The sequence below is a fragment of the Aethalodelphis obliquidens genome, unplaced genomic scaffold (assembly GCF_003676395.1).
Source record: "Aethalodelphis obliquidens isolate GAN/ISIS:26980383/991018 unplaced genomic scaffold, ASM367639v1 scaffold8, whole genome shotgun sequence".
In the NCBI taxonomy this organism is placed as follows: domain Eukaryota; kingdom Metazoa; phylum Chordata; class Mammalia; order Artiodactyla; family Delphinidae; genus Aethalodelphis; species Aethalodelphis obliquidens.
Window position 1 is genome coordinate 824,298 of NW_020837952.1, and position 12,765 is coordinate 837,062.

Consider the following 12,765-nt stretch of genomic DNA (forward strand, 5'->3'; position numbering starts at 1 on the left):
AAAAAAAAAAAAAAAAAAAAAAAAAAAAAAAAAAAAGAATTGCTGGGACTTTCTAGTGTAAGCTATCTATACAGCCCAGTCTGTGATTTCTAGGGAACTAGGGGTTTGAGACACAGGCACAGAGGCACAAAAGGGGTCCTAAAACTCGATTTCTAGGGAAACACTCAGATATCCAATTCAGAGGCAGGAAGGATGACCTCTGGAGGTTGATACGGTTGAAGTGAGAAGGCAGAGGGAGGAGAAAAGAGAATCTTCTTATGGGATTTCTCTTCTGCCCAATGGATTTGGATATTTCCTGTCCACCATCTGTTGTTTGCTTTACACTTAAAACCTTTTAAGTGATTTGTTTTCCTTAAATGTTTTCTCCCCTACTCTTGCTCACCTCCGGAGCAGGAAACAGCATTCCAGCCTATATGTTTCAGAAGGTTTTTTCCTTACTTCTTAAGATTACAGATATATACTCCGGGACTCCAGGTATCCGAAAGAGAATTCCATAGGCCTTGGGAAAGTCTAGAAAATAAATAAACAAACAATAATTTCTATCTGTTCTGATCTTTTTAAGTTGAGTTTATTCATCTTTCCTAAAGCACTGATGGCTTTGTGTTGACTCTAACCTTTTCATACACACAGGCTTTTCCTAAAGCTTCTGAGAAGCCCCCTTCCTTTACAGATTTTTGTTTTGATTCGTTTAAGTCCTTCAATTAGACTTCTAGACTTCATGGGGCTTTGCCTTAGTGATGTCATAAGTAAGTTTTTTTTTTTTTTAACATCTTTATTGGAGTATAATTGCTTTACAATGGTGTGTTAGTTTCTGCTTTATAACAAAGTGAATCAGCTATACATATACATATATCCCCATATCCCCTCCCTCTTGCGTCTCCCTCCCATCCTCCCTATCCCACCCTGCTAGGTCATCACAAAGCACGGAGCTGATCTCCCTGTGCTATGCGGCTGCTTCCCACTAGCTATCTATTTTACGTTTAGTAGTGTATATATGTCCATGCCACTCTCTTCACTTCGTCCCAGCTTACCCTTCCCCCTCCCTGTGTCTTCAAGTCCATTCTCTATGTCTGCGTCTTTATTCCTGTCCTGCCCCTAGGTTCTTCAGAACCTTCTTTTTTTCTTTTCTAAGATTCCATATATATGTGTTAGCATACAGTATCTGTTTTTCTCTTTCTGACTTACGTTACTCTGTATGAGGTAAGTTTTGACATCATTGCTCACCAATGACCTCTTGTTGGCAAGCCCAACCTTCTCGTCCTCACCTTAGATCAATTATCAGATGCATTTGGCAATGTTCCCACTTCTTGAAACTGTCTCCTTTGGCTTCCAAGACATTGCTAAGTCCTGGTTCTCCTCTTGCCTTTCTTGCTAGTTAATTTTCATCATGGAACCCCTGTTAGTTTTCATCATGTTAGTTTTAGTTTTAGTTTAGTGTTAGTTAGTGTTAGTGTTAGTTTTCATCATGGAACTCCTCTTTCTCTGCCCATTCCTTCAATGTTGGTTTTCCTCAGGGTTCCGTTCTTTGCCCTTTTCCCTTCTAATTTTACATATTTTCTTGAGACAGTCTCTTCCAAGTCCACATCGATGTTCCACAAGAACTTCAAACTCAACAGATCCAAATATAATTATCACCCCCACCCCTACCTTCCCGAACCAAAAGCCACCTCTGCTCAGTTAACTGCACCACCGTTTTCCCCGTGGCCTAAGCCAGTCACGGGACATCTCCTCCTTCCTCTCCAACACCTTGAAATCTAATCACATGGCCGATTAGATGGAAGTCCTGTTGCTTCTGTTTCCTAGGCATCTCTTGTCCAGTATCTCTGTTTTGTCCTAAATGCCACTCTCCCAGTCTAGGCCCTCATCGTTTTTGTCTAGGCTGCCATCTAACCCTAGTGTCACCTCTTTCATTCTGTCTTTCACATTGCTGCCAGAGTGATCTTTCTGATACTTAAATCTCATCATGTCCCACCGCTCTCAAAGTTCTTCAAAGATTCTCTGTTGCTTGCAACTTTTTTTTAAGGTTACAGACCCCTTTAAGAATCAAGTGAGGGACTTCCCTGGTGGTCCAGTGGTTAAGACTCCATACTTCTACTGAAGGGGCTGCAGGTTTGATCCCAGGTCCGGCGGGGAACTAGGATCCCGCATGCCATGCGGTGCGGCCAAAAAAAAAAAAAAAAAAGAAGCAAATGAAAGTTGTGAACCTTCTCCCAAAAAAAATGCCTGTGCCCACAAAGATTTTCATATAGTTTCATGGGGTTCATGGATTCCCTGAAACTATCACCCATGGATCCCCAGTCAAGCCCTGGCCTTCAGAATAAAAGCCAGACTTCCTCGCTGGGCACACAGGTGCCTGCCCATCTGTGTAGCTTCATCTCGCCATCATTTTACATTTCATTCTTCATAATACTGAATTTCCTAAGGTTATTTCTTGACCCTCAACCTTTATTTGTGCTATTCCTCCTGTCTATAACACGCTCCCCAAATTCATCCACCTAGCAAAAAGATTTGAAAGGAAATTATCCTTTAGGCCTCAGGACAAATGCTGTGTTTTCTGTATCACCTTCCCCAGCTTCCTCCTGGCAGCGTAGATGTTCCTTTTCCTTGTCCCCCCTGCACTTTGTACAAATCCCCTCCATATGGATCCAATTTGGAATAACACTATAATTCTTCCCAAGTCTTGAGGACCATTCCTGAGTCCTTTATCTTTGTATCCCCAGACTCTCTATCATTCCGTGATGCGTACCCAGTGCCTACATAGTGTCAGGAGCATGAGAGGTATTTAATAAATATTTGTTCAGTAAGTGAATGAACCTTCAATTTAATTTGGAGCTTGTCGCCATGTAATACCAACCTTTGTCAGCCTGCAAACAAACCAACCCCCCAAACAGACATTCTGGTCTTTGATTCCATTCCATTCCAGATAGCTTTGGATAATGCAGTAGTTTGTCATGGATTTTAGTCTGCTGCTGCAGACTTTTCCAGTTACTGACTTCTCTAGTGCTCACTGGTATATGATATTTCCCCAGGCAGGGTTAAGGACCCTATGAATAGATTTTAGATTGAAACAAAAAATGTGTAATGTATACAGGGGTATCTGAGGGAGGGTGATTAAAGTGGTTCACAGGAAGCTGATCCATCGCAGCATCGCCTCCTCACATTACAAGGTAAGACAGGGTTGCCAGGATCAAGACCCAGGAACGTCTCACCAGTGAGGCTGTGCTGAGCACAGTAAGCAGTGGCATCGTTTCTACCGTGGAGGTCTTCACAACTATGTGTTGTGTGTTGAGACAGGTCAGCTCCTCCCCACACTCTTGGGAGAGAGTTCTTGTCATTGAGTAGCTACTTGGAGAAGGATGGTACTCACATGGGAAAAGGAGGAAAGGCTCTCCTCTCTGTTTCATCCCTAACTGTTTCTCCCAGTGGAAACAGAATAATTGGCAGTGTGATTTGTAAGTTCCTCATACACATGTTACACACAGGGTCACAGGAGAAGATCAGTGCGGGAGAAGGAGAGCATAGAGCCTCCACAAATTCTGTCTGCACACTCGGTCACAACCTCTTCTGGTAGTTTGGGAGCCAGAGAATCTGTGTGTGGTGCACACTGGAACATACACCAACTCAATGACACTAAAAAGCTGTGTGTGTGTGTGGAGACTGGGAGAATCTGCCAGCCAGTAATTGTTGTGCTCAAGAACAGCTTGTGAATGGTCAGGTCACTGAGCCCCAGAGAGCCATGTCTTTGTCCTGAAAAGCCTATACAAGCTGGATACCTAGATTCAATGCAGAAGGCAAGGAAAAGCCTCGTACAGACATTGGGATTAGCATGGAGGTCAGCAGTGTTGGTTGAGACATTTAGGATTTGGATTAAAAGCTGAGCTCGTCCCAGCTCTGTGACCTCGACCTCTTTGAACTTCAGTTTCCAAATCTGTAGAATGGAGGCAACTCCAGAGCTGTGGATAGGATTAAATGAGTTGGCGATCGACAAGCATCTAGCAGCATCTAGCCCCACAATAAGCATTCAGGATTATTATCCCCCAGATTGCCCTGGCAAGGAAAGGTCTTAGGAAAGATGGGGTTTGGGGGGGGGAGGGGAGAGGAATGGAGGTAACTTGTGCTATATTAACATTGAATGAAGTAATTCAGCTTTAGTGGTGAGGCCAGAAGAATTGGATGAGAGGATTCTAGATTCAGAGAAAAGCCTTAGAAAAGGACTGTCTCAGATCCTAGAGTCCAGGGCTGCGTTTCTTAGGATAACCTCTCTCTGACACTTTCCTCCTTGCAGGTATGAATGCTGCTGTCAGGGCTGTGGTTCGAGTTGGCATCTATACTGGTGCCCGTGTCTTCTTTGTCCATGAGGTTGGTTCTCTGCTCTGCTCCCCATTATTCCTTCTCTGGTTTCTCCTCCCCCTCCCCACCCTCTTTCCTTACCTCCCAGTTACGTTGCTGTGTCTGGTTAGTCTTGGTTCCCTGTCTTCACAAGTCACCCCTCCCCACTCGGGGCTCCAGTAATGACGGTGGGTCCCAGGGATCTGCAGGCTGGGTCCTCGTGTTGCCTATTCGATTTAAAGTAAGAAGTAGCTCTGTCCTCCCTTTACTTCCCCCAAGAGAAGGTGAAATGCATTAGTATTTCACAGCAAATTCAATACATCCAGAGACAGAGCCCTAGGAGAGACAGAGCCCTAGAGTCCCACTGTGTTTCTGCAGTTTGCCTTACTTTCTGAGGTTCTAAGTCCTCTTTGGTTCCCTCCTCTCCTTTTCCTCTCATCCTTTATCCACTCTTCTTTCCATAAGGTCTGTCTGCCTTTCTTCTCTCAAACGTTATAGTCTCTTATCTTTTCAAGTCACATTTATCTCCCTTTCTCCTTCCAACGTACCCTTCTTTTCTTCCTCCATTTTTGGTTATCAAAACCATCTGTCATCTAGTTCCCCTGGGAGGAAATGGGATGAACCAAAAATAAGAGGAATCAAGATCAAATATTAGGAAGAGCATTCTGATGTTTAGAGAATGAGAGAAACTAGAAGAGGGTATTGAAAAAGCTGACGTCTCCTTCCTTGGACTGTGTTATTCTCAGGAGCACCCAGGCGTCAGTAATGGGAGGCGGGATGGGTGACTTGATTCTCAGAGAACCTCTTCCCAGGGACTTGGTCTTAATCCTGGGGGTTTGGGGGAAGCCTAACAGAGGCTGAATGGGTGTAATGTACCCCACAGGGTTATCAAGGCCTGGTGGATGGTGGAGATAACATCAGGGAAGCCACCTGGGAGAGTGTTTCGATGATGCTTCAGCTGGTATGTTCCAGAGGATTCCTGTCCCGTGTTTGTCCTGTTCTTGTCTCACCCCTACTTGGATTGGGGCTCGTGGTTTCCTGAATTCCCTGCCATGCGGTTTGATAAGAAGGGATTCTGTGACCAGAGAGGGGCTATGTTTGTCCTTTACTCTTTACATTTGAAAACATCACCCTGGTTTCCTGGGGCGGGATGGAGGATTGGGGGTGTGATCACAGGACACTTTGCTCTTTATAGAAAGGTCAGAGGCAAGACTTGAGGAACTGGCACGTAACAGGTCCTACTCACAGGGAAGGTCAGGCCCTGAAAATAACCTCACCAGAGGACTGGAGCCAGAGCCAGAGTAGAGCTGAAGTTTGCCAGTCCTCATGTGATGACGATGAGGTGACCTGATACCAGACCTTTTAAGGAAGGAAGGAACCGAGAGAGCGTTTTAGAGTTTAAAGAAGAATCTAAGATGATTTCTATTGTATCCACAGCCCTTTTTGCTACTTTCTCTACGTCATTCTATACTCATCTTCTGATTTACTGAAAAATCTGCACATTACATTTGTATCCTCATTCTTTACCTCAATCCCCTAAAAAAAAATCCATGGGAAGAAATTTAATGAGCAGCACTTTGTGAAGGTTTTATACAGGCAATGGTGCCTTCATAAAGCGGTCTGAGAATGAGCCAGGATTCTCCATCAATACCCCTGAAGTCATGGATGCCAGGAGTTCATATGATTTGTGAAAACCCTAAGTGTACTTTCCTCTCTTGGGGTGTCTACAAGCTCCTGGGGATTTAGGGCTTTCCATATTCAGAGCAGTTTTTCCTGTGAATGCCTGGGTCTTGTGGCTCCTCCCACTAGCACACAGATCCCCAGGCGCAAAGGGGAAAGGATTAGCGGCGCCTTGTCCCTGTTGAAGTCACTGCTGCTGCTTCTTACACGTGTAAGATGAGAAAGATGGAGATTATTTCAGAAGCCTACAGATACGTGTGTATTCCTAATTCTCTTTAGGACAGTCACAGTGACAAAGCCTTCAGTGGAATGGGCCCATCTTAGCAGTCTTCTAAGAAGTGTAGCAGAACATGGGAATGACCCTGTGATACTTCAGCCAGCACCATCTCGCCTTCCTTTAGAAGGGGCCAGAAACAGAACAAAACAAAACAAAAACCAACTCAGTGAACTACAAGGAGGTTAAAAACAGGGAAAGCTCTGGGTAGGCCCATGCAAACCAAGCTGAAAATTAAGATAAAGTGAACAATCTTGAATGCAGTCAGAGGAGTTAGGCAGATGAAGTAGAAACGTGTCTGAGGCAATCAAGACTCGCATGTCTTCTATTAATAGCTAAGCTTGTACAGTCACGTACCCTCAGACAACAGAGTTAAACATCAGTATTCGTGACTCCGGAATTTGAAACTCATGTGAACTTCATTCATCCTTTTCATGAAGAATAAAACTTTAAAACCACACACACACGAAAGAAGGGGCCAGTGACTGTTCAGGATGTCAGGGGACTTCCTAGGGAGCCACGTGGTGATGCCAGCCCGTCACAGCGTTGGGATAGGGCAATCTCAGCGTGTTGAGCCCAAATTTGGCCACGTCACCTGGGGAGCTGACTCCCACCTCTTCCCCAAAGGGAGGCACGGTGATTGGAAGCGCCCGGTGCAAGGACTTTCGGGAACGAGAGGGCCGGCTCCGAGCTGCCCACAACCTGGTGAAGCGCGGGATCACCAACCTGTGCGTCATTGGGGGTGACGGCAGCCTCACCGGGGCCGACACCTTCCGCTCTGAGTGGAGTGACTTGTTGAGCGACCTCCAGAAATCAGGTGAGACGTTGCTCTCGTGAGTGTGGTTTCTGCGTATGGGCACACACACACGCCTTTCCCTCCCATGGAAGAAAATTGTTGCCCAGACACAGAGGGCCGTCTTTGCCCTCTTTTATCTGCCATTGTCAACAGCTGCCATTGGCTGCAGCCCCTTTCCTCTCCAGTCACCTGCTCCCTAGCATGCCAGGGACCTCACCCAGTGCCTCCTGCTTTGCTTCCCCTTGTCAGGTAAGATCACAGCGGAGGAGGCTGCAAAGTCCAGGTACCTGAACATTGTGGGTCTGGTTGGCTCAATTGACAACGACTTTTGCGGCACTGACATGACCATTGGCACTGACTCTGCCCTGCACCGGATCATAGAGATTGTAGATGCCATCACCACTACCGCTCAGAGGTGAGGGCCCAGTGGGAGGAGGCGTGGGAGGGTGGCGCTGGGACAGACCAGCCAGCTGGGGACTAGAGAAGATGAAAGTGCTTGAGCTATGGTGACTACAGTGACCAGTTTTCTGGGACCAGAACGTTGTTTTTAACTAAAAATTATCCCTAGAGCACTGAATTGCACTGCTCTATAGATGCCATAAGACTTGCCTCTGGCCACTATCTACCCACTGTCCAAATGTGTCGCTCTGAGGTCTTTAATACCTGTGGGGTCTCCTAAATGATTAAAAATGATTTGTCTAAATGATTTGTCTCCAGACTGAGACAAATCCAGGGAGCCCCAAACCTTTCCAACCGTGTCACAGAGATAGTAGTGGCCATTACGCCGCTGCTCAGAAGGGCAGGGACTCGGGAAGCAGTGCAGGAGAACGGGAGGGCGGGGCGGGTGACAGTCTCCTGCAGGTTGGTCCTGGAGGATTCAAGGTTAGTGGAGTCCTCCCTCCGATTCTTTTCCCTTCGCTCCTTCCCTTCCCAGGCCCCCTCCTTCCCAGGCACAGAGCCTCAGTACTGTCACCTTTTTCTGTGGTGTTTTCTCAGGCCTGGGACACCCTGTGGCTAAAGTGTTTACCCTGCGTCTTCCAAGTGTCTCAGGAGACCTGCTAGAAAGCCCACGGCGTAAATGCATCTTGCCGAGAGGTTCCTTGGCCTCAGTGTGGGTGGGGGCTTGGTCCTGGCCGTAGGGCCGCTTGGACTGTGCAAGCCCTATGTCTGTCTCTTACAGCCACCAGAGGACGTTTGTGTTAGAAGTGATGGGCCGGCACTGTGGGTAAGATCCCCCACCTTGACTCGTTTATGCCATGGACCAGGCAATAGCCCTTTCCTCTTCCCCGGGGAGTCCAGGGAGGCCTCCCAGTGGTGGCAGATTGGAGGTGTACACACTCCTCTTGGGGTGGCTGCCTTTCCCCGTCTCCACCCAGCCTCCCTTACATCCCACACATGCGCGTGTGAAAAAGCAGACAGCGCTCTGAGATGGGGAGCCGCTGTGGCAGGTGAGCATGGATAGAGGGGCTCTTCAGGGACAGAATCCCGCTGATTAGCGGAACCAGTGGGGCTCTTCCCCTCACCCCAAGAATGAAACGGGCTCCTCAGACCTTTCAGTGGCTATGGGACTAGGCCTTGTCAGGAACGGGAGAGGCTGTTGGTGGAGGGTAGCTCCTGGCGCGACGCTTCTGCCTCTTGTCTCAGATACCTGGCCCTTGTCACCTCTCTGTCCTGTGGGGCCGACTGGGTGTTTATTCCTGAGTGTCCGCCAGATGATGACTGGGAGGAGCACCTGTGTCGCCGGCTCAGCGAGGTACCGGCGCCTTATTTCGCCCTTTGAAACCCCTCGCCCTGCTCTGCTGCTGATCCCTTTCCTGTCCAGCAGTTTCATAACACTGACCATTTTTTCCTTTGTTCTTGACCAGACCAGGAACCGTGGTTCTCGTCTCAACATCATCATTGTGGCTGAGGGTGCGATTGACAGAAACGGGAAACCAATCAGCTCAGAAGACATCAAAAATGTTAGTATGAAAGGAGCCAGAGAGGCCTTGACGCCTTACCCATCCTGGCCCCACTGCCTGGTGGTTTCTGAGTCTCCCCTGAGTCCTGCATGTCTCTCCCCAGCTTTCCTGCCCCCTGGTTTCCTCCCACCTAGGAATCATTACAAGATAAGAGGCTAAGTCATCCTTGGTTTATCTAGGTCCCTGCTTGTTTAGGGACCTTGACTTTAGGTCTAGGTCCTTGACTCTGTATCTCTCTCTGCCCCTCCCTTGATCCCTTCAGCTGGTGGTCAAGCGTCTGGGATATGATACCCGGGTCACCGTCTTGGGGCATGTGCAGCGGGGCGGGACACCGTCGGCCTTTGACAGAATCCTGGTAAGTCATGGGGCTCTGGGGTCCTCACCATAGAACCCTCAACCTGCTGTCCTTTCCCAGCAGGACAGTGCTTCACCAGCACAGGGGCTTCAACCGTTGCTCATGCCACCCTGCTACCAGACTCTGGACTGCAGTGGCCCTTGACCCATTCCCATGTGCTCAAGAGTTCTCTTTTGTTGCAGAAAATGTTGGGAAACGATATGCTCCCCTAAGGTCTGATATCTTAGAGCTTTGAGCATGAGTGAAAGTATTAGATCTAACCTCAGATACTCAGTTTGTACCCTCTTATCCTACTTTCATCAGGAAGGGAATATTATTCAGCCCCAGTAATCCCCTTGATTACTATAGTGGATATGTTTCTCTGGAACCAGGTGGAATCCTTGGGGTTCAGGTGGCAAAAGGATGAAGAGTCATCAAGCTTTAGACAAAATCTGGGTCAGGAGGTAAAGCCCAGTGAGTTCTTGGCCACAGTCCTTAAATGCGGAACTCAACTCGTGATTTGGAAAGGGCCTTGAATGCCCAGGTTCTCTAGGCCAAGACTAGATGGGGAGGCTTGAACCAGACTGTCTTTGCTCCCTGCAGGGCAGCAGGATGGGTGTGGAAGCGGTGATGGCACTCTTGGAGGGGACCCCGGACACCCCAGCCTGTGTGGTGAGCCTCTCTGGTAACCAGGCTGTGCGCCTGCCCCTCATGGAATGTGTCCAGGTGGTGAGTACTGACCCCAGCCTGCCTTCCTGCCATTCCCAAACCCGTCTCTGAGCTAATGGGGAAAGGGAGTAGCTGCCGAGGCTCCCAGGGCGGGGGCAGGTGGAGAGGTGGCGCAGCACAGGGAGAGGCGTGTGGGGAAGGCAGACGATGGGCTTTGTGCAGGAGCTGTCACCTCTCTAGCTAAGCCTCAGTTTTCCCATCCTCCAGATGTCGCTAAAGAAGATGCGAAACTCTGCATCCTACCTAGTAATGAGACCCATGCAGTCTCTCTCCACACTTATTAAAAGCAGGGGAATACTATTAAGGTCTGGCTGGGTAGCTTATCCCTCTCTCTGATTTCTCCCTTGAACATGTTTCTCTGAACCAACATGAGGTTACTAAGAAACACTCACCTCGAGGGTGAGTATAAGGACTGGAGAGAAGACATGTAAATGGTCTGGAAGATGCTGAGTGCTCAGGAAGTGGTGGCTCTAGTTACGGAGGAATCGCTCCTCTGATACCACAGGGCAGATGCTGCGGCTGGAAGCTCAGGTGTCCGGTTGATTCTCAGGGCTGGCTCTCCGTCTCCTGGCTGCTTCTCTCTGAGACTTAGGAGTCCTAATGACCTACAGCCCAGACAGGCTCCAGCCTTGCCTGGAACCATATCTCTAAAAGCCCCAAGCTGAAGTTGTGGCTCGCAGAGCAGAAAGCAGTAGTTGGGAAGCACATGGCAGGGATCAGCCTTTCCTCCTAACTGGTTATCTGCAGGATCGTTTTATTTAGTCATTAGTTTAGAGGCTACTCTGAGGCTGGGGCCCTGGGTGTGGAATGGAGGAGGATGCTATCTTATCTGTGTGTACTCCTCCACTCTGCCCATCTTCGAATAAATAGAGCATAGAACCAGCCCTTTTCTTTTGCTGCTCATTACTCAGAAAATTAAGGAAAAACAAAGATACTTCTTCTAAGAAAGTTTGGGGGGCATAGAAAAGGTGGGGTACAGGATGGGCAGGATCCAGTCACAAGCCCAGAGATGAGCAGGGTCTCAGTGTGGGATGGGAATCCAGCGCTGCTAGAGTCTGACTGTTGCTGTGCTTCTCCCTCAGACCAAAGATGTGACCAAGGCCATGGAAGAGAAGAGATTTGATGAAGCCTTGAAGCTGAGAGGCCGGTGAGGAAATGACCAGGAGCTCACTAGCTACAGAAATCAGATGCCAGAATGAAGCCCAAAATCGACGTAGCTCCAGACCCCAAATAGGAGCTTCTGCTTTCTCCTCCTCTTATTGTCTCTGCAGCAGTTTCTTCTGAGAATTAGTTGTGAGATGACCAGGTGGCTCAGTTCAGCCCAGGGATTCTCTCCCTGGCCTTAGCCTTCCATAGTCTGTCATTTCTATATGTGGACCCAGCTAGATCATAAGTTTCTCTAGGCGAGGGGGGAAGAGTGCTCAGGGAGTGTTTGGTGGGTTAGTGGCCTCTTTGCAGCCCCGCCCAAGCCCTGCTCGGCCCCAGTTATGTCCTTAGAGGTTTGCCCTGTGGAACTTCACGCTGGGAGCAAAACTTCAGACCAGATCCCCTTGGCTGCTGGCCTTGGGGAATGGCCTGGAGACACCACCCCTCTCTCCCTCCCTCCCTCTCTCCTCTCCCTCTCTCTCTCTCTCTCTCTGTACTTTTTTAGGAGCTTCATGAACAACTGGGAGGTATACAAGCTTCTGGCTCATGTCAGACCCCCAGTATCTAAGGTACTGGCAAGTTGCTCTCTTCCCTTATTCTCCCATTATGAAGTGCTACCCTCAATCCACACAACCTACTTCTTTGCCCGCCTGTAATCTTCAGTGCTGAGTCCTAGACCCCACTAAGATAATTTTCTCTCAGTCACCCAGATATAAGCCCATGTTCTTAGAGTGCCCTGAAGGTCTCTGAGCCAAGACCCACATCCAGTTTAAGGCTGACAAGATAGCATGCAAGGAATGGGAAAGAAGGCTCATGTATTATTTTCTCTGGGCAAATCTGGAATAATCACATCTAAGTGTATTTGAGCCACCTCTTCCATTGGTGTAGTGGTTCTTAATATTTACCATATACCAGAATTATCTGGGTTGCTTATTAAACATGCATATTCCCCCCCGCCAAGAGGGGATTCAGATGGGGGTAGGGTCAGGAATATGCAGAGTTAACAAGCTCGCTGGGTGGATCTGATACAGCAGGTGGTCCAAGGATCCCACTTTGGGAAACACTGCTCTGGAGGGTCTCCTATTCATTTTGCAGTGATACCTGGGATCAGGGAGCACAGCTTTATTTATTGATCTGTGATGAAGACTTTTGCTTCCCTCGTATGGGGGAGGGGACAGGCTGTGCTGGCGTTCCCTGGGGGAGGGGTGTGCTGTCAGGACCATAAGGGGCTCAGAGTGTAGCTCCCCTCACTGACCTGTCCCCCCACCCCACTGCTGTCCCCTCTTTCCCCTTTCCCCCTCTGCTTCCTTCTCCAGAGTGGCTCTTACACAGTGGCCGTGATGAACGTGGGGGCCCCGGCCGCAGGCATGAATGCCGCCGTCCGCTCCACCGTGAGAATCGGTCTCATCCAGGGCAACCGAGTGCTGGTTGTACACGACGGCTTCGAGGGCCTGGCCAAGGGTCAGGTACAGGGATACAAGGAAGGAGGGCGCTTACTTTGGGGCCAAGGAGCAGT

The 12,765-nt window shown here is 48.7% G+C and overlaps 1 protein-coding gene across 7 annotated transcripts in view; it reads left to right on the plus strand.

The window, feature by feature from the left end:
• PFKM (phosphofructokinase, muscle) overlaps window positions 1–12,765 on the plus strand; it is a 42,618-nt gene that overhangs the window by 23,635 nt on the left and 6,218 nt on the right. For 6 of the 7 annotated variants that reach the window (XM_027106070.1, XM_027106076.1, XM_027106073.1 and 3 more), the window contains 12 exons: window positions 4,286–4,359; window positions 5,213–5,290; window positions 6,911–7,100; window positions 7,329–7,494; window positions 8,260–8,304; window positions 8,724–8,832; window positions 8,945–9,040; window positions 9,303–9,395; window positions 9,978–10,103; window positions 11,186–11,250; window positions 11,755–11,818; window positions 12,566–12,715. In XM_027106070.1, coding sequence (XP_026961871.1) covers window positions 4,286–4,359; window positions 5,213–5,290; window positions 6,911–7,100; window positions 7,329–7,494; window positions 8,260–8,304; window positions 8,724–8,832; window positions 8,945–9,040; window positions 9,303–9,395; window positions 9,978–10,103; window positions 11,186–11,250; window positions 11,755–11,818; window positions 12,566–12,715 — 1,256 coding nt within the window. The remainder of the gene's footprint in view (window positions 1–4,285; window positions 4,360–5,212; window positions 5,291–6,910; window positions 7,101–7,328; window positions 7,495–8,259; window positions 8,305–8,723; window positions 8,833–8,944; window positions 9,041–9,302; window positions 9,396–9,977; window positions 10,104–11,185; window positions 11,251–11,754; window positions 11,819–12,565; window positions 12,716–12,765) is intronic. The other variant, XM_027106074.1, reaches the window with a different exon arrangement.